The following is a 19,976-nucleotide window of genomic DNA, read 5'->3' as shown; positions in this document are numbered from 1 at the left end:
CACTGGAGTCCGCTCCAAGCATTTAAAAATGGCAATATCAATGGATGTGTAAGTAAGGGGGAAATTTTTTGAGGGGTCTCACCTGAAGACAAAGAACTAAAGGAAACTAATGGCTGCTAGAATTCACCTCTGAGGGATGAGTCCCCCCATATTGTTTGTCCAATGCAAAGTGTACAGCCTTGTAATCACACACACAAAACTGGACCCAGCAGTTTTATTTAAATATTATTTGTGCACACACACACACACACACACACACACATATGTGCATGTAACAAGGACCAAAGAAAAAGTATTAACCTGTGGGCAGACTGGAGGCTCGGAAGGGGGAAAGTGATAAAATTCTATTTCAACTAAAAACATTAAAAATAAGTGATAAAGCTTTAACTATATGAATGTGCTGCCTGCACATATGTATGTGTGCCACATGTATGCAGTTCCCATCAGAGGAAGGTGTTAAGACAGTTGTGAGATGCCATGTGGGTTCTGGGGGCTGAAATATGGGTGCTCTATACTGCTGAGCTCTCCAACTTTTTGTTGCTGCTGTTGCTTTGAGCCATTGTGAATGGATTTCCCCCCAGCTGCCGGACCCACCCACCCCCCATTCTCAGCAAGCTAAATAACAGAAAAACTGATTAACACCTGGGCATGGTGACACAGACCTTGCATCCCAGCACAAGTTCAGAGGCCAACTCATTCTACATAGTGAGACCCTGTCTAAAAAAAAAGAAACCAATACTGATTTGTAGTTTCTTTTTCTTGGAGACAGTGTTTCTCTGTGTAGTCCTGGATAGCTCTGTAGACCAGGCTGGCTTCAAACCCGCCTGCTTCTGCCTCCCGAGTGCTGGGATTAAAGGTGAGAGGACTCAACACTGACTTACATCAAACCATGCTTGTGTACCTTTTTGAGCACGTGCTCAAGTCCACAATAGACTTTTGCCTCTCCTGGTGCTGGGGCTGCAGTTACAAGCCACCTCAGGTGCTGGGCCCAAACCTGAGTCGTCTGGTTCATCCTTTTTTGTTCTTGTATAGGGAACTAGAATTAAAAAATTGTCACATGATGCTCAATGTGGTCACACCACATTTAACTTATTGCTACCTCATGGTAACCACACAACCTCCAACCTTTCACCTAACTAGCCTAGCACCTTCCAGACCTGCCTTGCACCAAGTGTATTTTCTTACTGTCCTCTTAAATCAGTCTGCTCTGAGTATCACTCTTGCTGTCACTGAAGGCCTGTGAGCCCAGCCCAGACCTCACTTCAATGTTGTTTTCTCTAAATACTGAGCACAAATGGGCCAGACTTATACACTTGGCATTTTTATTCATTTTGTTTTTCAAGACAGGGTTTCTCTGTGTAGCTTTGCACCTTTCCTGGATGTCGCTCTGTAGACCAGGCTGGCCTCAAACTCACAAAGATCCGCCTGCCCTGCTCCCCCCCCCCCTTTCAAGACAGTCTTAGCTATCTGGAACTCAGGTCTGCCTGCCTCTGCCTCCCCAATGCTGCGATTGAAGGCATGCACACACACCACCGCCCCATGGCATTTTTATTCTCTGTGCATTTACACTTGGCACTGTGGTCAGCACCTCCTGCAGAATCAACAGAACAAATGAGATGTCTATCGTGTGAAGAAGGGGTACAAATGTCGGGGGTTCGAGGACAACTCTGCCTTGTTTCTCCTTCATGTGGACTTTGAAGATTAAAGTCATCAGGCTTGGCTGCCAGGGATTTACTGGCAGGACCATCGAATGTTCAGTGCACAGGCGTATGTACAGCAGGACTGTTTCCTAGTTATTTGTACATGTCCATGTAAAGTCACTAGAAATGACTTTACATAGGTCAATCAAAATCCCCGATGTCTCCAGAACCAGACAACTGCACATTTTGGGGAGTTTTGAATTGTCAACAAAATTACTGGCAATTCTTCCTCAGCCTCCTGACCCCTGGGATTAGGACAGTTCAATCAAGATACTTATCACCCAGGAAGCAAGCAAAGACACTTGACAGATCAAACGAAAACAGGAAGAAAACCAGAAGTCAGGAAGGCCCAGAACTCAAGAGTTCAACTGCAACACCAGCAACCCACGGAGAGTCTCAAGGCAAGAGGGAGGGGACCCAGCACAGCAGTGGGGGCCAGAACCCCAAACAGCGGGACTTATTTGTCTAAGAACAAAAGCTGTCGTTTACTGTATTTGTCCCGTAACACAAACAGGAATCTCTTATGCTCACCAATGAACACTGAAATTCACACCAACAGTTCTGTGCATCACATTTGATCGTGGTTTCTTTTCTTTTCTTTTTTAGGGTGTCTATTCTTAGGAGGCGGCACACAAACACCTGTAGGGCTCAAGTGATCCTCTGTCTCAGCTGGAAGTAGCTGAGTTGCCAAGGGATTCTAATCCTGGTTTTTCAAACAGAAAACCAGCAAAAGCATTTTCTAATTTAAGCCCATCATGAGAATATCAGAACGTAGCACTTTTCATGCTTACTAGACACATAGTCAAAAACAAAAACCAACCCAAAACCAGGAGCAGAGGTAGTCCTTGCCCAACAAACTTTAATAAAAAAATTATATATAAAGCAGCACCCTGCTGACAGCTTAAGAGTTGAATCTACAAAGGGTTGTAAATGTCTACCTTCAAATTTTTGAATTTCTCTAGTTTTTGGCCAAGTAGACATCAGACAACAGAAAACTTTCTAAATGTTACTAGACAATTAAGCAAACTTTTATTGAAGCTTACATTGTGGTACAGAAATACATTTCAACTGATTCAAAGCCCAACACCAATGAAAAGAAATCATGGCACCCATACTTCCCCTCCTGCAAGGATCACTGTTCAATCTACTGTTGGTTTTCTAGGCTTTTTTCCACAAGAACCTCTGCAAATTTCAACATTAGAATTTGTAATTCTGTAAGATCGGGGAATGAGACCTCAAACCAACAAAATCTAGTGGGTTACAAAATCCAGCTTAAATAAGCACTGGTCCTCCAAATAGCAGTTGAAAACATTAGGTGCTGTGCTCATTACACAACCAGACTGATAAAGCTGATTGGAGGCTTCCCCAATGAAGCATTCAATCAACAGCATGCTTAAAGTACAAATCCAGACAGTGTTCCAACCACTTGATTTCAAACCAAGTAGATTCTATGTTTAGAAACGCTAAAAAAGTGTTTCGTTATAAATACGGAAGGAACAGAACATCACTGCATCAGTCCAGAAACTACCAAGAAAACAGTACGAAGGCAATAAATAGGAAATTAAGTCCATTTTGCTCCTCTCCCAGCTGTTTAAATCCCACAATAGCTGCAAATGCCACTAACATGCCAACTCTTGAAAGCCTATTATTTCTAGTCCCATTAAACATTTCAGACGATTGTGTTGTTTTGTGTGTTCATACATTTACTACCTGGCTGAGTAACCTGGATAGTCGTTCATTGGATCATGTGAACACCATGGTAAAAGAAGACCACACAGAACAGGTGAAGTCAGAACAACTCACATGCATCACACACACACACACACACTCACACACACACACACAGCTTCTAAGTCACAGATGGAAATGCCACAGATTCTCCTTTGAATCAAATTTTCTTTTAGTAGAAATTGGTGGCCAATAGGTTAAAAGTTGACTGCATGTACCGAGGTCAGAATATCTAGGATTAAATATCTGTTTCGACTTAGTGGACTTCCTCTGGTCACTACTTAATAAGTTAGTAAAGGCATGGCAGGTGCTCCGTTAAAGGCAAAAATGCACCGCACAGCTGACTGTTTTTTTTTTTTTAAATGGGTTCTCTCTGCCAATCACCCCTGGAGACCGAATTCTTTTCATTTAATACATTCAGTTTTGTCATTTATCTTCCACAGTTCATGCTAATAAGGAGGCCCCATTCTTATGTCTTATATAAGCCCCGTGTAACCGTGGATTGCTTTAATGGGGGAGCAGTGAGTTGAGGGAAGAGGAAAAGACACCGTGGTGAGAGTCTAAGAAATCAATCACAGGACTATAAAAGCAGGAACAACTATTCAAACAGTAGAACACAAAACAATAACCCGAATCAGCATTTTCTTACAAGGACTCAACTTGTGGAAGAAAAACTTTAATTGCCATTGCATAAAACACCTGTATGAAGTAAAAATTGGTCTTGAATAACGTTAGTAGAGAATATGCTCTAGAAAGTGGAGGTAACTGGATGTAAAAACTCTGGCAGCAATTTAATAGAACAGTCGCAGATGGTCAGCTGAGGCCAGCATCTAATGAGGACGAAAGCCTTGTCTGTGGGGGATTTTGGACGATGCCTGCAGAAATATTACACTGTGCATAAACCAAATTGAATCATTTTCACAAGTGTCGTAAGGATTCATACAGTCAAAGTTCTTTTCTACATGCACTTCAATTCCACAGCAAGAGTGGCATAGAACACCTAAACACAGAGGAGAGCATTCATGCAAGATACCTAACTCCTTGATATAATAATGCATACACTTCAAAATGATTACACTATCAATAGACCTAGGGCTTTCTGCAACTACAAGGTGGTGGTCTTGGAGAGCACGGCCCCCAGTGTCAACATCTAGAAAGCAGCCACCACCTCCTGTGTGTCTTCTCTTTTTGCGTTTTTTCTTCTTCATTTTTCTTAATCAACTCTGCTGTTGTTGCTGCTTCTTAGCAAAACTGGTAAAAACAAAATTGTAATCATTGAACATAGCACTCTGGCAATCAAGACGTTTAAAACCTTCAATCTTCTGGGGGGAAGAAAGCACTGTGCGACATTTAGAACTCTGGGGAAAAATGGAAACAAACATTAGTACTTCCAATCTCTAGATTATTTTCAGACAAAACAGTAATGCCACGAATGGATGACTATCTTAATCAAACATTAAATAATAAAGATTTTATTTATTTAATGCGTGGTGTGTGTGTGTGTGTGTGTGTGTGTGTGTGTGCGCGCGCGTACACGTACACATGCCGTGAGGCCAGACAGGATGTGCGACTCCTTGGCATTCTGGTGTTTTGTGAGCCAGCTGGTGTGGGTGCTGAGATCTGAACTTGGGTTTCCTGCTGAAGGTGCTGTTAACTACTGAGCTCTCTCCAGCCCCAAACTGGCATTTCCTTTTTTCTTGTGGGCATCTTATAGTCTCTGACCAGGCTGTCAACAGGGATCATCAGTACAACAAGAGCTTGCTAACTGGGTGCCACACAAAACAGACTACTGAAAAGCTAATGAAATGTGCAAGGTTTCTCCGCCCACAGTAACCCCTGGGAATGGCACTGCATTACATACAGCTCAGTAACCAGGTACAGCTGTCACCCAACAGCAAGTCTTGTGGCGATCCCTGTTATCCCATTTACTTCGAGGCTTTATTACTCCTAGCAACCACATTAGTTGGGCTGGGAAGTGCTTGCCTAGCACGTGCCTAGCATGGATTCAGTTCCTAGTTTGGCTGAAAGGATAAAGAAAACAGAAGTCAAATTACCTGATTAACAAACAAGGTGGTCACAAACTTTCCTGGCTTGAAGACTTCCACAACCTTCCTGATCAGGTCATCGTAGGAGGTCTGACTTAAGTTTGTTTCAAAGCTAACATAAGAGAATTCTGGTTCTGGAGTGATGTGAATAGTCCAATATGTTCCCTTTGAGAAAAGTTGTATTATTAGTAGTAATAGAAAGGAAAGATATAAATATTAAAACATCATTGAAGATTCTATTTACTTACATCCGATTTCATCCCATTCATCGAGTAGCCACAAGGATTGAACAGTGTGGCATCAATGACAGAACCTGGTATCAGGTCACGAATTCCACTCTCACGAGTGACATCCTTTGCAGTAACACCATCTTTCATGTAGAACTGGTCCATAACTGCTGGGTCGAGCTCACTCATCAGAATTTCCAGGGTTTGATCTGGCTGATTGATTACTCGGCTCTCTGGGAAATCCAAAGTATACAAGTACCTACACAGAAGTAAAGCAGCTTAGCTTCAACAGAGCGTACAGATTAGAATAAGCCTTACATTGATTGATTCTTTAAGAAGCCCATACCCAGCAGAGCAGTTGTGGCAAACTCCCAGCACTTGGGAGGCAGAAGCAAGCAATCTCTGTGAGTTCAGGACCAGGACGATCTACAGAGCAAGTTCCAGGACAGCTAGGGCTACACAGAAGAACCCAGTCTCAAAAAGCCAAAAGAAGCCCAGGCCCCCCTCTCGCACAATGGCCACACTTCAAAACCTTATAGCAGTTGTGGCTGCTGTATCAGATCAAGCCAGGTAACATTCTAGCCTTGAGTCGGAAGTGGGGATTTCACGAGCCCCCAACCTTAACAGAAAAGCCAGGGACACCTGATGGCTTCTGAACCACCCTGAATACCCAGGAATACAGATATAAGCAATGAATTCAAACACTCTACCATTGAACTACACTTCCCATCCTTTTCCTTTTGTCTCACTACACTGTCTTTACTGGCCTTGTTCCTCTTACCTCAGCCTTCAGAGTAGCTAGGATTAACAAGCATGGGCTACCAGGTCTAGCTTAAAACAATACCCCTGTTCCCTCCAAAACCCACACACAGGCAACAAAACCAAACCAAGATCAAGATTACATACCAACAGTCAGAATTCATACGTCCCATACAATATGCTGCTCCATCTGTAAGGAAAGAGAATATTTTTAAAAATCCACTTAACAGGATGGTTCATTATCAATTATCCAATGAACAGCTTTATTCGCCACCTATTAAAAATGTCATCAGTGAAGAGAAATTAAAGTGGGTAAATTCGAGGAAGAAAACAACCCATCTTCTTAGCCCTCTTTTTAAAAGGTTTGTTGTATGTGTCTAGTTTGCTGGTAGCACATGTACTTTGTGCTCACAGGTCAGACCCGTCACTCTGTGGGCACCAGGTCCTCTGGAAGAGCAGCAAAGGCTTAAATCCCTCAGTGGCTCCCTTCTGCTCTTACCCATTTTTCTTCTGGCTGCCACTGACACTCCTGAAATACAGACGGACCTAAATGGTTGAGAAATTACAGTTCACCTTCTTCTTAAAACTCTCACAGGCAGAGAATTGGTTACTTTTCTATTCTTCTTCTTCTAACTCATAAGCTGTTTTACTTACATATCCCTTCCCAAACTGTTTTAAGATTTCCCTTAGCACAGCACACCAACTAGGAAATGACACCAAGTAAATATCCACCACTTTCTGGTAGCACCTAGTGTTTGAGGTCATAAATTACGGGCAAATACCTGAAGTCTTTTTATTTCTTGAAGGGTTGAAGATCAAATTCAGGGCCTCATACATGCTAAGTATGCACTCATCACTATTTGTGAGCTACACATACCTTGTCCCCAGGATTTTTACCTTTAAATCCATTCCTGTAAGTGATTTTGCAAAGTTATGAAGATGTCTTAGGTTTAGAACCACCCACCTTATTTCACCCCAGCTGGTGTTTTTGAAACAAGTTCGCACTATCCGGCCCAGACTGGCCTTGAATGTTAGGCTCAAGGGCTCCTTCAGTTGACTTACTAACCAGGAATAAAGGCTTTGCTTCCCAATGACATTCTGTCTACCTTAGCAGCACTGACATTATTTTTACAAGCGCACAATACAACTTGTACTGTTACCCACACAACCAAAATTTGCCCGAAATCTTTAAACATCCAGATATACAGAAAAAAAAGCACAGAAAATAGCACCACATTTACACACACACACACACACACACACAACACACACACACACACACACACACACACACACATCACACTCTTCCAGTAGCAAACAATCCAAACAATGATGGAGTTCCAGGCCAGCCCCAGACCATCATGGGACCCTGTCTCAGAAATGGCAACAAAAACAAACACCCGCCCATCTTTAAATGGCTGTATACCTAACTTTAACAGATTAGAATTACTACGCTCTATTTTTACTTACTTGGGAAAATTGCATTAAGAAACTCAATTTCTTCCTGGAAGTTCCGGTGTGGGTACCCTTGGTGAGAAGGCTTCATGAAATTCTTACGAGAATAAAAGAAGCTCTTAAAAGAGAGAGAAAGAGATCTTTAGGAATTTTTCCCTAAATCAATTTTCTATATGTAGAAAAGACAACAAAATAAAAACTTTACAAATGTTTCAAGGTATAACTGTGAAGCACACAAATTAGCCACCAGAACGACAATAATATACACAATTTCACAACTGCAACGTCCCTTTTAAGCTGGAATACAATAAAAAACACCACGTCTATCAATGGGTTCGAAGCACAAAACACACTTCTTCCTAGCAAAGTGCTTCCTCTCAAGGGCTCTACCTTCATGTGACTCCAAGCACTCACGGAGGCTCACAAACCCGCTCTAAACTCCAGCCCCAGGGAATCCGATGCCCTAGTCTGGCTTCCCTGGGCACTGGGCACACATGGCACACACATTCATACACATGTGTACAAGCACCAAGAGCATGTGGAGGTCGGAGGACAACCTGTATTCATTTCTCTCCTGCCTTTTGTGGTTCTGGGGATAAAACAAGATGTCAGGCTTGCATGGCAAGTGTTTTTCAAGTCAGTCAACACTATTAAGTGCCTATGTTTAGATTTCTTACAAGGACAGTTGAGTATTATCAGAACTGCACTAGTGGGAGGGTGTGACGTTTCACAGCTTTAATCTTAGTACCAAGGACACCAAAGCAAGAATGTAATAGTGTTGGTTGCTTTTACTCTTTTGAGGGGCCCACCACCCAGCTCCCAAATAAATCACACACAAAGGCTTATGAATTACAAATGCCCAGCCTTAGCTTGGCTTGTTTCTAGTCAGCTTTCTTTAGCTTAAACTATCCCATCTACCTTTTGCCTCTGGGCTTTTCCCTTTCCTTACTTTTGTAATCTTATTCTCACTCTTACTCTGGGGTTGGACCCATCTTTCCTTGCACCTCTTCCTTCTGTTCTCTTGCTCTTGTTCTCCCAGACTTCTCCTTCTCTATCTTCTCTCTGCCTTGCTATTGGCCATTCAGCTCTTTATTAAACCACCAGGTGTTTTAGACAGGCACAGTAACACAGCTTCAGAGTTAAACAAACAAATGCAACATAAAAGAATGCAACACACTTTACATCATTAAATGTTCCATAGCATAAACACATCTTAAAATAATATTCTACAACAGTGTAAATTAGAGACGAGCCAGGGCTCCAAAGCCAGATTCCCCCATTTCCCACCCTCCAAAATAGGCTGAGTATGGTAACGTGAACCTGTAATTCCAGAACTCTGGAAGAAGAGGCAAGAGGACTGAGTTTGAGGCAAGCCTGGGGTATGCCCCCAAAGAGCATTAGCAGGGCAGGCAGTTTAGTGACAGAACTTTTGACTAGCATATGTGAAGCCTTGGTTTGGGTTCAGTCCCAACCACAGGTGCAAAGAAACCAAAATTCTGAGATTTTAATGACATTTCTTTCTTTGAGGTAAAATATTAAAATTCAACCCAAACAGAAACCACTCTTGACACTGTGTCTGAGCACTTACTTGAATTGAGTCAAACCCACTGTAATCCCTAGCAAGCTTCAACAGGGGAACCAGTGCTTTCAGTAAGAGGGTGGTACCACATGTCTTCAGAATGAAACGTCTCTTGGAGACAAACATGCTACTCTCACTGCAACAGAAAGGCACAAGAGCGTTACTCAGCATGTTCTACTGACAATACAATAATGTACCAGCACATCAGTATTTGTAATTCTTACATCACCTTTGGATGGACATTATATGCACAAAATTAGAACTAGAAAAACTATTAGAGCTTTATATCCTTTCATAGCTCATGCCCATAACCTACATTCAGTCACTCCTCATATCTCCTAATATATAGCCTCTCAGTCTCTCTTCTACACACAAACACACACACACACACACACAACTATTGGCTAGGTTCTGCATGTGGGAGTACATGCATTAACCCCGAGACTGTGTTATCTTGCTTAAATAGTACATTCCAAGCCCTTCATATTCCTGCAATTGTGTGATTTTATTTTTTTCTTTAGAGTGAATATTATTTAGTTTTATTTCATATTCATTCTTATGTCTGGACACCACAGTCTAACCCAGTACGGCTGGTATTGTGTGCTCACCACTATTTCCTAAGTAACAGATTTTACCTCCTCTTGGACACCACTGCTCTCCTGTGTTTTTTCATCTTTAACTAGATAACAAGCTTTGTGAGGAAATCAATGTTTTTGTACATCATTTTATACTTGGCATGGTGCACAGTAAGCATTGACCAACATTTGCGCATGCTAAAAACACAGACTTAGTTAAAAATATAGCCATATATTATGTATGTTATTTAATGTAAGGCCCAATGCCCACAGTATAAACTAAGCATTCAAAGCATTTATTGGTTAAGCCAACCTTGCACCTATTTTTAAGGCCAGCCTGGTCTACAGAGCGAGATCCAGGACAGGAACCAAAACTATACAGAGAAACCATTTCTCAAAACACCAAAAACAAAACAAAAAAACCCTGAAAAACACAGATTCCATGAGAGGAGAGTGTGGCTTGTCTCACCCATGGCTACAATCAGGACTCACCTGAGTACATAAGCTTCCTGCTTGTCAGTCTTTGTCACACTTATGATTGAGCACTGCACATCCTTCAAAAGGACATCCCACTCAGATCTGTCATTCAACAAAACCCACAATTAGCAACAGGACTATTTCTACCAGACTTTATTCTTTAAGACCACCTTTGTCCTCCGTTGTTAGAGATGGAACCTGGTCCGTGAGAGGCAAGCACTCTACTGAGTTATATTTCTAGTCTCTTAAGATAGATTTTAAACAGAAAATCTGACACAGTAACTAGGACCATTTAACTCATTTATTTATTTGAGACAGTGTTTCACTGGGTAGCCCTGGCTCATGTACACAGGCTGGCCTCCAACTCAGATCTCTCTGCCTCTGATTCCCAAGCACTGTGATAAAGAGTGCACCACACCACACTGGCCATTTCCCTTTCCTTTTCAACTTGAAAGTATTTATTTTATGTGTGTAGGATATTCTGCCCACATATGTCTGCATTAAACATGTGTATAGTGCCCAGAGGCCAAAAGAGGCCATCACATCACTGGGAATGGGAGCTACAGATGGTTCTAAGTGGCCACATGGGCAGCTGGGAATCCACCCTGTGTCTTCTGGGAGAGTAGCCATTGCTCTTTACCAGGAAGTCATCTCATTTACTATCATAAGCAAAGAGTATGTATTTCTTTGGGGCAGGGAGAGAGACAGTCCTTTCTTGATCATGATCTTTTTGTTTTGAGATGAAGTTTCTCTGTGTAGCCCTGGCTGTCCTAACTCACTTTATATCATGCTGGCTTTGAACTCGGAGACCCACCTGCCTCTGCCTCCCAAGTGCTAGGATTAAAGGTATGCACCACCACAACTCAGCTTTTTTTTGGGGTATCTTTAGCAGTTACTTCGATATACTTACTAATACTTACATTCTAATCCATATACTTCCTTTTTGGGGGTTGAGTTCTTCTTTGCACAGGCTACAGACAAATGTCCTTGGCCTTTACCCACTCACAGCCCAGAAGAAGCACCCCCAGTCTTCAGCTGTGCCAACCAAAAACATCTCCAAATACTGCCACATGTCTCCTGGGTAGCAACTGTCCCCAAGTAAGAAACACTGAACTAAGTCAACGAGAAAGTATCCTTTAATGGGTTGGCTTTGTTGACTATCAGTTTGAATGCTATGCTTAAAATCTGTAATATCGCCGGGCAGTGGTGGCGCACACCTTTAATCCCAGCACTCAGGAGGCAGACAGGAGGATCTCTGTGAGTTCGAGGCCAGCCTAGACTACAGAGTGAGTTCCAGGAAAGGCGCAAAGCTACACAGAGAAACCCTGTCTTGAAAAAAAAAAAAAAAAAAACCCAACCCCCATCCCAAATCTGTAATGTCAAGACTTACCAAACAGAACCATTTGGTGAAATAGTTAATATAGGCTAGTAATCTTAGTGCAGGGTTAGAAATAAAGCACACATCTTCAACCATTATTACCGACTCCACTGGACTTTCTAAACAGATAAATAGCCAACTCAGAAATGCCTTGCCAACAAGTCTTGTTATCTTCCTATCACGTGGACACCAATAAAACTTTTTCTCTTTAAAAAAAAAAGTCAGCACACCTTCTTGTAAAGCTAGGAGATAATTATTTCAAGGCAGATAAATGTTCTTAAACTAATCAGTTCTGCCTCTAGTAGACAAAAAAAAAAAAAAAAAAAAAAAAAAAAAAAAAAAAAAACCCAGAAAAACAAAAACCCAAATACTATATATGAATAGATCACTGTAGGTTCCAATAAGGCATTATGTACCTTCATAATCATTTGGTTAACCTAGCACTGGAGAGGCCCGAACTGCACAGCTGTCTCAAATAAACTAGCCACAAGATGATACTCAGTGCCTGCCTAGCATACATAAGGCTGAATTCCAATCTAGCTCTTTCTTCAAAGTGAAAGTGAGCAGCAGTTATGGAAAACTGTATAGAACCCCCACACATGAAAGTTAGGTCTAGAACACTGTACTCTCTAGTTCCACCCATTTGCCTGCAAATTTCATGCTGTCATTGTTTTTCTCTGCTGAGTACTTCATTGTGTATATGTACCACATTTTTTTCATTCATTCTTCAGCTGACAGGCATTTAGGTTGTTTCCAGGTTCTGGCTATTACAAATAGTGCTGCTATGAACATAGTTGAGTATGTGTCTTTGTGGTATTATCAAGCATTCCTTGGGTATGCCCAAGAGTGGGATGGGTGGGTCTTGAGGTAGTTCGATTCCTAATTTTCTGAGAAACCGCCACACTGATTTCCACAGTGGTTTAGAACACTGTACTCTCAGCATAACTTACAATAGCTTAAAAAAAAGAAAGAAACCCCATCAAATGCTTGAACCAGGAGCATATTAACATTAAACAGTCACAAATACTCTACCACTCCACCCCAGTCAAGTCCACACAAGCTAAAAAGGCAGAAGAGGAGCTGGAGAGATGGTCCAGTGGTTGAGAGTACTGCCTACTCTTATAGAAGACCTGGGTTTAATTCCCAACACCCACACTTACCACATCATTATTCTTTATTTTTACACTGCTTTAGGTATACATAAGCTACAGACTGAGACAGGGTTTCTCTGTGTAGTTCTGGGATTATAGGTGTGCGCTACCACGGCCCGGGGCTACAGACTGTTTTTAAAAGAGATTTTTATTATTTTGTGTACGAGCACTTTGCCTGCATGTATGCCTGTGCACAACATACAGCCTGGTGCCCGCAGAGGAACTACAGCATCCGATTCACAAGATAAAACTATTTGAACTACACTGAATGAAATCAGGGGCTGAGAGGAGAGCTACATAGATTCTATTGCCAGAGACTATCTGAGAAAGGCAGCCAGAGATTTTAATCTATGATTACATTCATATCACTTCCTAAGTAAAAATGGCTGGTTTCAAAGTTCAGTTTACCCAGTCACTGTTTAAAATTCAACAGAAGCTACTAAATTAGTGAGCACACAGCTTTACTATGGTCTGTTTCTGAGACTCTTATACTCAGGTCACTAACCCAAGGTAGACCTTGTGTCAAAAGTAACCAAACACATAGCATTTAGTATTTACCATGGCTGCTCACAACTGCTTCCACCCCAGCTCCAGGGGATCCGATGCTCTCTTCTGGCCTCCAAGGGCATATGCATGTGTGCACGCATGCACACAAACATCTAAATAAATTGTTCCAAATTTATCTGTACTGCTTTCTCTATTGCTGCTACTTTATTCAGTGTATGTATGCTTAAGATAGATAGCTTAAAGGCAACAGAATGACTCAGTGTATTATAGTACCCAGTTTGACCCACAGAACCACGGGAGGGAGGGGGAGGGGGGGGGGGAGGGGCCCCGCGAGATGGAAAAGAACTGACTTTGGTTGGTTGCCCTCTGCCCTACAGGAAGAAACACGTGTAATAACAGTGCAGCACTACAACAAGAGTTGGTGTGGGCAGCCACGGATCCAACTCAAAGGTTCTCTGGCAATACACTATGAATTCCTCCTGTCTAAGTGACCACAACTCAACAGTCAACTAAGAAGGGAGCTCAGAGTGTTATGGCTGAGGTGTGACTGACTACCTCCAACAAAAAGAAGGGGAGGGCCATTAGAGGAATGAGGTGGGTCGGAAATTAGAGGAACTCAGGAGCCAGGCCTGGTGGCACAGGCTTTTAGTCCCAGCACTCAGTATGCAGAAGCAGGAAGTTCTCTGTAGTTCAAAGGCCAGCCTAGTCTACATAGTGAGCTCCAGGACTATGTAAAAGACCCTGTCTCCAAAAAATAAGTTTGCACTGTCTCGGCATTAAAGCCTGGAAAGACAAATCCTTTTTGCTTAAAGGGTCTATTCTATTCGCTCACACCATACACAAAAATCACTTTCAGGTGAGTTTTGTATCAGTATGAAGGGATGTAAAACCTTTATGGGAAAACATCTTCCCCAGACTGAGATTATCAGAGATATTTAAAATAGGGCATCACAAAAGCTACCAGGGAAAATTATTACCAATAAACTAAACTTAATGTGTGCACACCAGTATGTGTGGACATGCACGTAGTAGCCAGGTGACAATTCAGGAGTGTGTCTGTCTCTTACCTGTCCCAGCCTCTCTAGGGTTCTTTACTGGGTTAGAGGAATCAAGTTCAGTTCCTAGTCCTGGGCTAACTGTAAGCTATCTTCCCAGATCCGTTTGTTTTCTGAGATAGGGTTTCACTCATGCCTAGACTAACCCTAAGGCCCCTGAAATCCTATTGCCCCATTTTTCTGATTCCAGGTGAGCACCACCAGCTCAGCTGAAATCCGGCTACATACAGATTAAGACACCACCTCAAAAAACAAAACAAAACAAAATGAAAGAAAAAGATTAATGAATCCAAAGTTACTTCCTATAAGGAGCATCTCCAAAAAGATACAGGATTGATGGGGGGTGGGAGGAAGAAGCTGGGAATCTCACTTTGCAGACCAGGCAAGCTGCAAACTCATAAAGATACATGACCTCTGCACCTGAGCCCTAGGATTAAGGCACATATCACCACACCCATCCAATTTTACCATTATTGTGTATGCCTATCTAGCATGCATGCCATGATGTACTTGTGTATGTCAGAGGACAACTCTTTTTTTTTTTTCTTTTGGTTTTTCGAGACAGGGTTTCTCTGTAGTTTTGCGCCTTTCCTGGAACTCACTTTGTAGACCAGGCTGGCCTCAAACTCACAGAGATCCGCCTGCCTCTGCTTCCGAGTGCTGGGATTAAAGCAACTTTTATGTGGGTTTCTGGGATGAAACTCATCTTGCTTTTGTAGACAAGGCATCAATCTGCCTGCCTCTGCCTCCAGGATGATAAGATTAAGATCACGTGCCACAATACCCAGCAGCACATTCACACCCCTTCGCCATCCATCCTTCCCTTTGTCAAGGCCTCCAGTCCACCACTGACCGTCTTAACAGATCAGTTTGCACTTCTGGTTTACAGAAATAAAATCTTAAAGCATGTACTTTTGTCTGGCTTCTTTTCTCAGCATATCTGTTTTTATCATTACTCATGTGTTGTATATATCAATGGCTCATTTATCATTTATCGCTGGGTAACACTCTGTTGTATGATTTACAACTATCCATTAGTTCTTTATTTTATTAAAGATGTACGCTACCAATTCCTAACCACCTCCCCCCACCACCAGAAGAACTGTTTCCAGTTTGGGAGTTTATCACAAAACTGCTATTAAAATTCCTAAGTCCTTATATGGAGATATATTTCCTGCTTTTGCTGGCAAACACAAATAAACCAACTGGATCTTTCTTAAAATGATCAGGCCTGGTTATGTTGTTTAAGATGTTCCCCAGCTTCTTGCAGAAGGTGTGAAAAAGCAACCCTTATTTCTAAAAGGCAGGGCACCTCTGTAGATACTAGGATATCTAGTCTTCATTCTTTCTGCAGGCTTATGTTCACTATGCTTCAAACATAGACTGCTTCTTTATTTAACTGGTCTGCCCATCTTCCAACTTCAGCTTCTTGTCTGCTCACTTTTCGATAGCTATTGAAGGCAGTATTTTCAGCACTGACATGCAAGGACTTTCTGATTATCAAATATTATTCAATACAACACAGTTTAATGAGTTCTAAGACCAGCCTGGTCTACATAGTGAGTTCCAGGCCAGCCAAGGCTACACGGGGGAAACTGTATTCCAAACACAAAACTCTGAAAGTTTACTTTGTTGAAAAGTGGGCTTAAAGTCTGGATAAAAAGAACTTGGTGGTGGCACTTGCCTTTAATTCCAGCACCCAGGAGGTAGAGGGAGGTGGATCTCTGAGTTCAAGGCCAGCCTGGTCTACAAAGCAAGTTCCAGGACTACACAGAGAAACTCGTCTCAAAAAATAAATAAATAAATAAATAAAATAAATAAATAAAAAAAAAATCGCCCGGCGGTAGTGGCACAGGCCTTTGATCCCAGCACTCAGGAGGCAGAGGCAGGTGAATCTCTGTGAGTTTGTGAGTTTGAGGCCAGCCTGGGCTACAGAATGCGTTCCAGGACAGGCTCCAAAGCTACGCAGAGAAACCCTGTCTCGAAAAATTTAAATAAATAAAAATAAAATAAAACATCAAAACTGTTAACACTTAACTACTGTAAATATCAGTTTATTTAATCCCATTACCCCACAGTAATTGTTTCCATTTCAGAAATGGTTTAGGGCTCCCACAAGACTCCTTGTTAAGCCACTGACTAGGTAGGTTTACCTACCACATACTTTTTTTCAGATCCTTCTTTAAAAGCCTCAGAGTAAATAACAACCAGTGCACAGCTTCTTTATTTTTTCAGCCAGTGAAAAATAGTGAACTTTCAGTTCTTTCGAACAGATTTCAGCTACTACTTGTTTAAGGTTAGCTGTAGAGTAGCGCTTCAGACAGTATCACACCGAAACAGTAGATTTTCAGTTACTTGGTTACACACAAAGTACATGCGGTTTTCAAACAGTTAAAGGAAGCAACTGTCTTTTTTAAAAGGCCTCTCCTTTACCCAGGAGACACTTCACAGGCACACGTTTATTTGTATGGGCGTTTTTGCCTACATGTGTCTGTGCTCCACGTGTGCAGTGCCCGCAGAAGCCAGAAGAGGGCGTCAGATGCCCTGGAACCAGAGTTACAGAGGGTTGTACGCTGCTATGTGGGTGCTGGAAATTGAATCCGGGTCCTCTGGAAGAGCATCCAGTGCTCCTGTCTGCCGAGCCATTTCTAGAGTCCCATTCTGGCATCTTAGACTAAGAATTTGGGGACAACAACATCTTCCCTCTATTATAGGTGTTACAGATTATTTTGGGCTTCCAAATGCTCTTTCTTGCAATTTCCTACCGCACCCCGTCATTCACTTCGCACCAAGATTTTCTAGGAAATAATCCTGGTAGCACTAGCTTTGTGAGGAGCCTATCACAACCACCAGTTTTCCATTTGTGAGGGGAATAAGCTTCTCCGTGGTTATTAGAAGACTAACGACAACTGAAAACGGCACACACGGCAAATGGGACTTGAAAACGGAGACCGTAACGCCTCAGGCTACACTTCCCCCCTACAATGGGAACCTCCGCAGCAACTAGTAGGAACTGCGTTTCCCAGGGTGCCTTAAAGTCTCGGCAGCACGTGGCCGCCGGGATTCTCCGCTCGCTTTTTTGTCAGAAGACGGTTGCACGGCGCAGCCAACATTCCTAAAACGCCCATTGGTCCACACCCTGGGGCCAGGCTCCCGGAGGGGCCCGGGAGCTCATTGGTCCGCCTCTCAATGAACCGGACCACGCCGGTTCCTCCGCCACCCTGGTGGCCCTGGCGCCCCGAGGAGCACGGCGGAGCCCGTGCAACCGGCCCCCCGAAGCCGGCAGCTGGTGTCACCGCCGCCGGGTCCACGCATCCTCAGCACCAACTGCACCCTCGTACGCGCGATCCCATTCACCGCGCACGCGACGTCCCGTTGTCGCCGCCGCGGGTGACCGCCCGGGTGCGAGCGCCGGGGCCCCAGCTTGCTTTGCTCCAGCTTAAGGCATTATTAGATAGGTGCCCGGGGCTGACCCGGCCTCCCTCCACCCCCCAACCCCCCGTGATCGCCGACAAACCCTCCTCCACCCCCCGTGCTCTCCCGGACCGCCGCTCGGTAGTAACAGGTTACACAACCCAAGGTCAGGAGACCCGGGGGCGGGAGGGTCCCGAGGCGCCCGGCTTGCAGGGCACGGCGGGGCCCAGCACTGCGACACGGCCGCTCCCGCCCCATCCCGCCGCCCGGGCGCCGCCGCCACGCGCGGCAGCCTACCCCGCGGCGGGAGGCCTTGCTCCCGAGCCCCGCGGCCCAGGCCCGCCCAGCTCGCGCTCCGCCCGCCCGGCCGCCCCTCACCCGCGCGGGCACGCCGTGACGAGCCACACCTGCCGGAGGGCCGCGCGCCCCCCCGGCCCCGGCCCCAGCCCCAGCCCCGGCCGCCCGGCCCCAGCCATCCGCCGGGGACGTTACCTGAGCACGCGGCCGCGCCGGCCTCCTCCCCTCCCCCCGGCGCCGGCGGCCCCGCAACGGCAGCGGGGAGAAGCCCGTTCCCGCCCGCCCGCCCGCCCGGCGACCTGGCCCCACCTGAGGCCGAGCCGCGATCGAGCCTCGCGGGCGGCGGCGACGGCGGCGGCGGGCCCCCCTCTCCGGCCCCCCGCACCCACCTTGGGATGGTGCGGAGATCCCCAGATCCCTGGCTTGCGTCGGACTGCTGCCTGGAGAACCAGACCTCCAGCAGCTTCTCGGTCCCTTCGAAAAAATGTGCAGCTTCCATCACCGTGCGACGAGCGAACAACCAACAACCACAGAAAATCAACTAAATTAAACCTCTTCTCCCGCCGCTCCTGCCGCCGCTGCGGATTGTTCCAGCTGTGTTACTAAAGTTCAGGTTCCTTTTTTTTTTTTTTTTTTGCTATAATTTTATATTAACTTTTTTTTTTTTTAAAAAAAGGACTAATAAAATTTTCCCGGCTATTTTTTTTTTTTTGTGTGTGTGTGTGTGTGTGTGTGTGAGCGAAAGTTGAATGTGAGTCTGTTGGAAATAGAGGCAGATACAGTTCAGTCTCTTGTAGTCCGCTGCTTTCCCGTTAGAGAGAGTTGAGCGAGCGCTAGCTAATGTCGCCGGCCATACTGTGTAAGCGAGGGTTCTGCGTGAGCGCAGACCTTATATAAGGCATCCTCTCCGGCAGGCCAGGAAGTGACGCGATCGCCCCGCCCTCGGGGCCTCATAGGCCCAGCTCCGTGTCAGTCAAACGTCGCCGAGCGCCGGCTGGCTGGCGGTGGGCCTACTGGGAGTGCAGGGGATTTGCAGCTTGGTTGCAGATGGAGTGGCCGCTGTCCCCTAGAGCGGGAGACCGCACTGTTGTCCGGCTGGGGACTTGGGAAGCTGGGCTTGCTTGGAGAACTGTTGGGGCGAGCGGGAGTTAGACAAGGCTGTCCCACGCTGCGAACAGCTGGTTAGCAGAGAACAAGAGGGAGCCTTGAGGGGTGTCTGCGGGGCTCGGCGGGGGCGGTGGCCACTGCTGGGTTGGCGTGGTGGCTTTGATCCTATGGAGTTCCCCCGCTTCAGCCGAGGGTTTTGTTTTGTTTTGCTTTTTTGTTTTTTTTTTTTGGGAGGGGGGTTCTTTTAAGCCATTCTTTCATGTGTTTTTTCGAGACGAACGCAGCCAAGGCAATGAATGCAACTTAACGTTTGTCGGTGACGTACGCGTTGCCGGGGGTCGGACTGGAAAGCGCTTTCTTTAATTCTGCTCGTGCTTTTATCTGATGTGAGAATGAATGCCGCTCTCGACGGGTTTACACAATAGCCAGAAGCGTTGTCTTCCTATTTCAAAAGAGAAGAGCAACGTGGCGCCCCAGCCTTGGAGGGCTCGGGCGCTACCTACCTCCCACCGTGTGCCTCGC

General features: G+C 44.6%; 1 protein-coding gene across 1 annotated transcript; it reads right to left on the bottom strand.

Moving 5' to 3' along the window:
• Nucleotides 1–2,706: 2,706 nt before the first annotated feature.
• On the bottom strand, nt 2,707–19,230 carry Amd1 (adenosylmethionine decarboxylase 1). Its single transcript, XM_028861734.2, has 8 exons — nt 18,737–19,230; nt 10,561–10,647; nt 9,503–9,629; nt 7,930–8,032; nt 6,607–6,649; nt 5,722–5,959; nt 5,483–5,638; nt 2,707–4,786 (listed from the first exon to the last, which is right to left on the bottom strand). The coding sequence occupies exons 1-8, from the start codon at nt 18,844–18,846 to the stop codon at nt 4,646–4,648; spliced, it is 1,005 nt and encodes a 334-aa protein (XP_028717567.1). The 5' UTR covers nt 18,847–19,230; the 3' UTR covers nt 2,707–4,645.
• Between the last annotated feature and the right edge of the window lie 746 nt (nt 19,231–19,976).

Source organism: Peromyscus leucopus, chromosome 8a (genome assembly GCF_004664715.2).
Source record: "Peromyscus leucopus breed LL Stock chromosome 8a, UCI_PerLeu_2.1, whole genome shotgun sequence".
NCBI classification, from domain to species: Eukaryota; Metazoa; Chordata; class Mammalia; order Rodentia; family Cricetidae; genus Peromyscus; species Peromyscus leucopus.
The sequence above is the reverse complement of the archived record's forward strand: the minus strand, read 5'-3'. Positions and strand labels throughout refer to the sequence as shown.

Bases quoted from the DNA above. Each gene is read 5' to 3' on its own strand.
- Amd1 (XM_028861734.2), bottom strand. From the start codon at position 18,846: ATGGAAGCTGCACATTTTTTCGAAGGGACCGAGAAGCTGCTGGAGGTC. The intron at 10,648-18,736 runs GTGGGTGCGGGG...GTTGAATGACAG, and splicing joins GATCTCCGCACCATCCCAAG to ATCTGAGTGGGATGTCCTTT. The intron at 5,960-6,606 runs GTATGTAATCTT...ACTTCTGTGTAG, and splicing joins CGTATGAATTCTGACTGTTG to GTACTTGTATACTTTGGATT.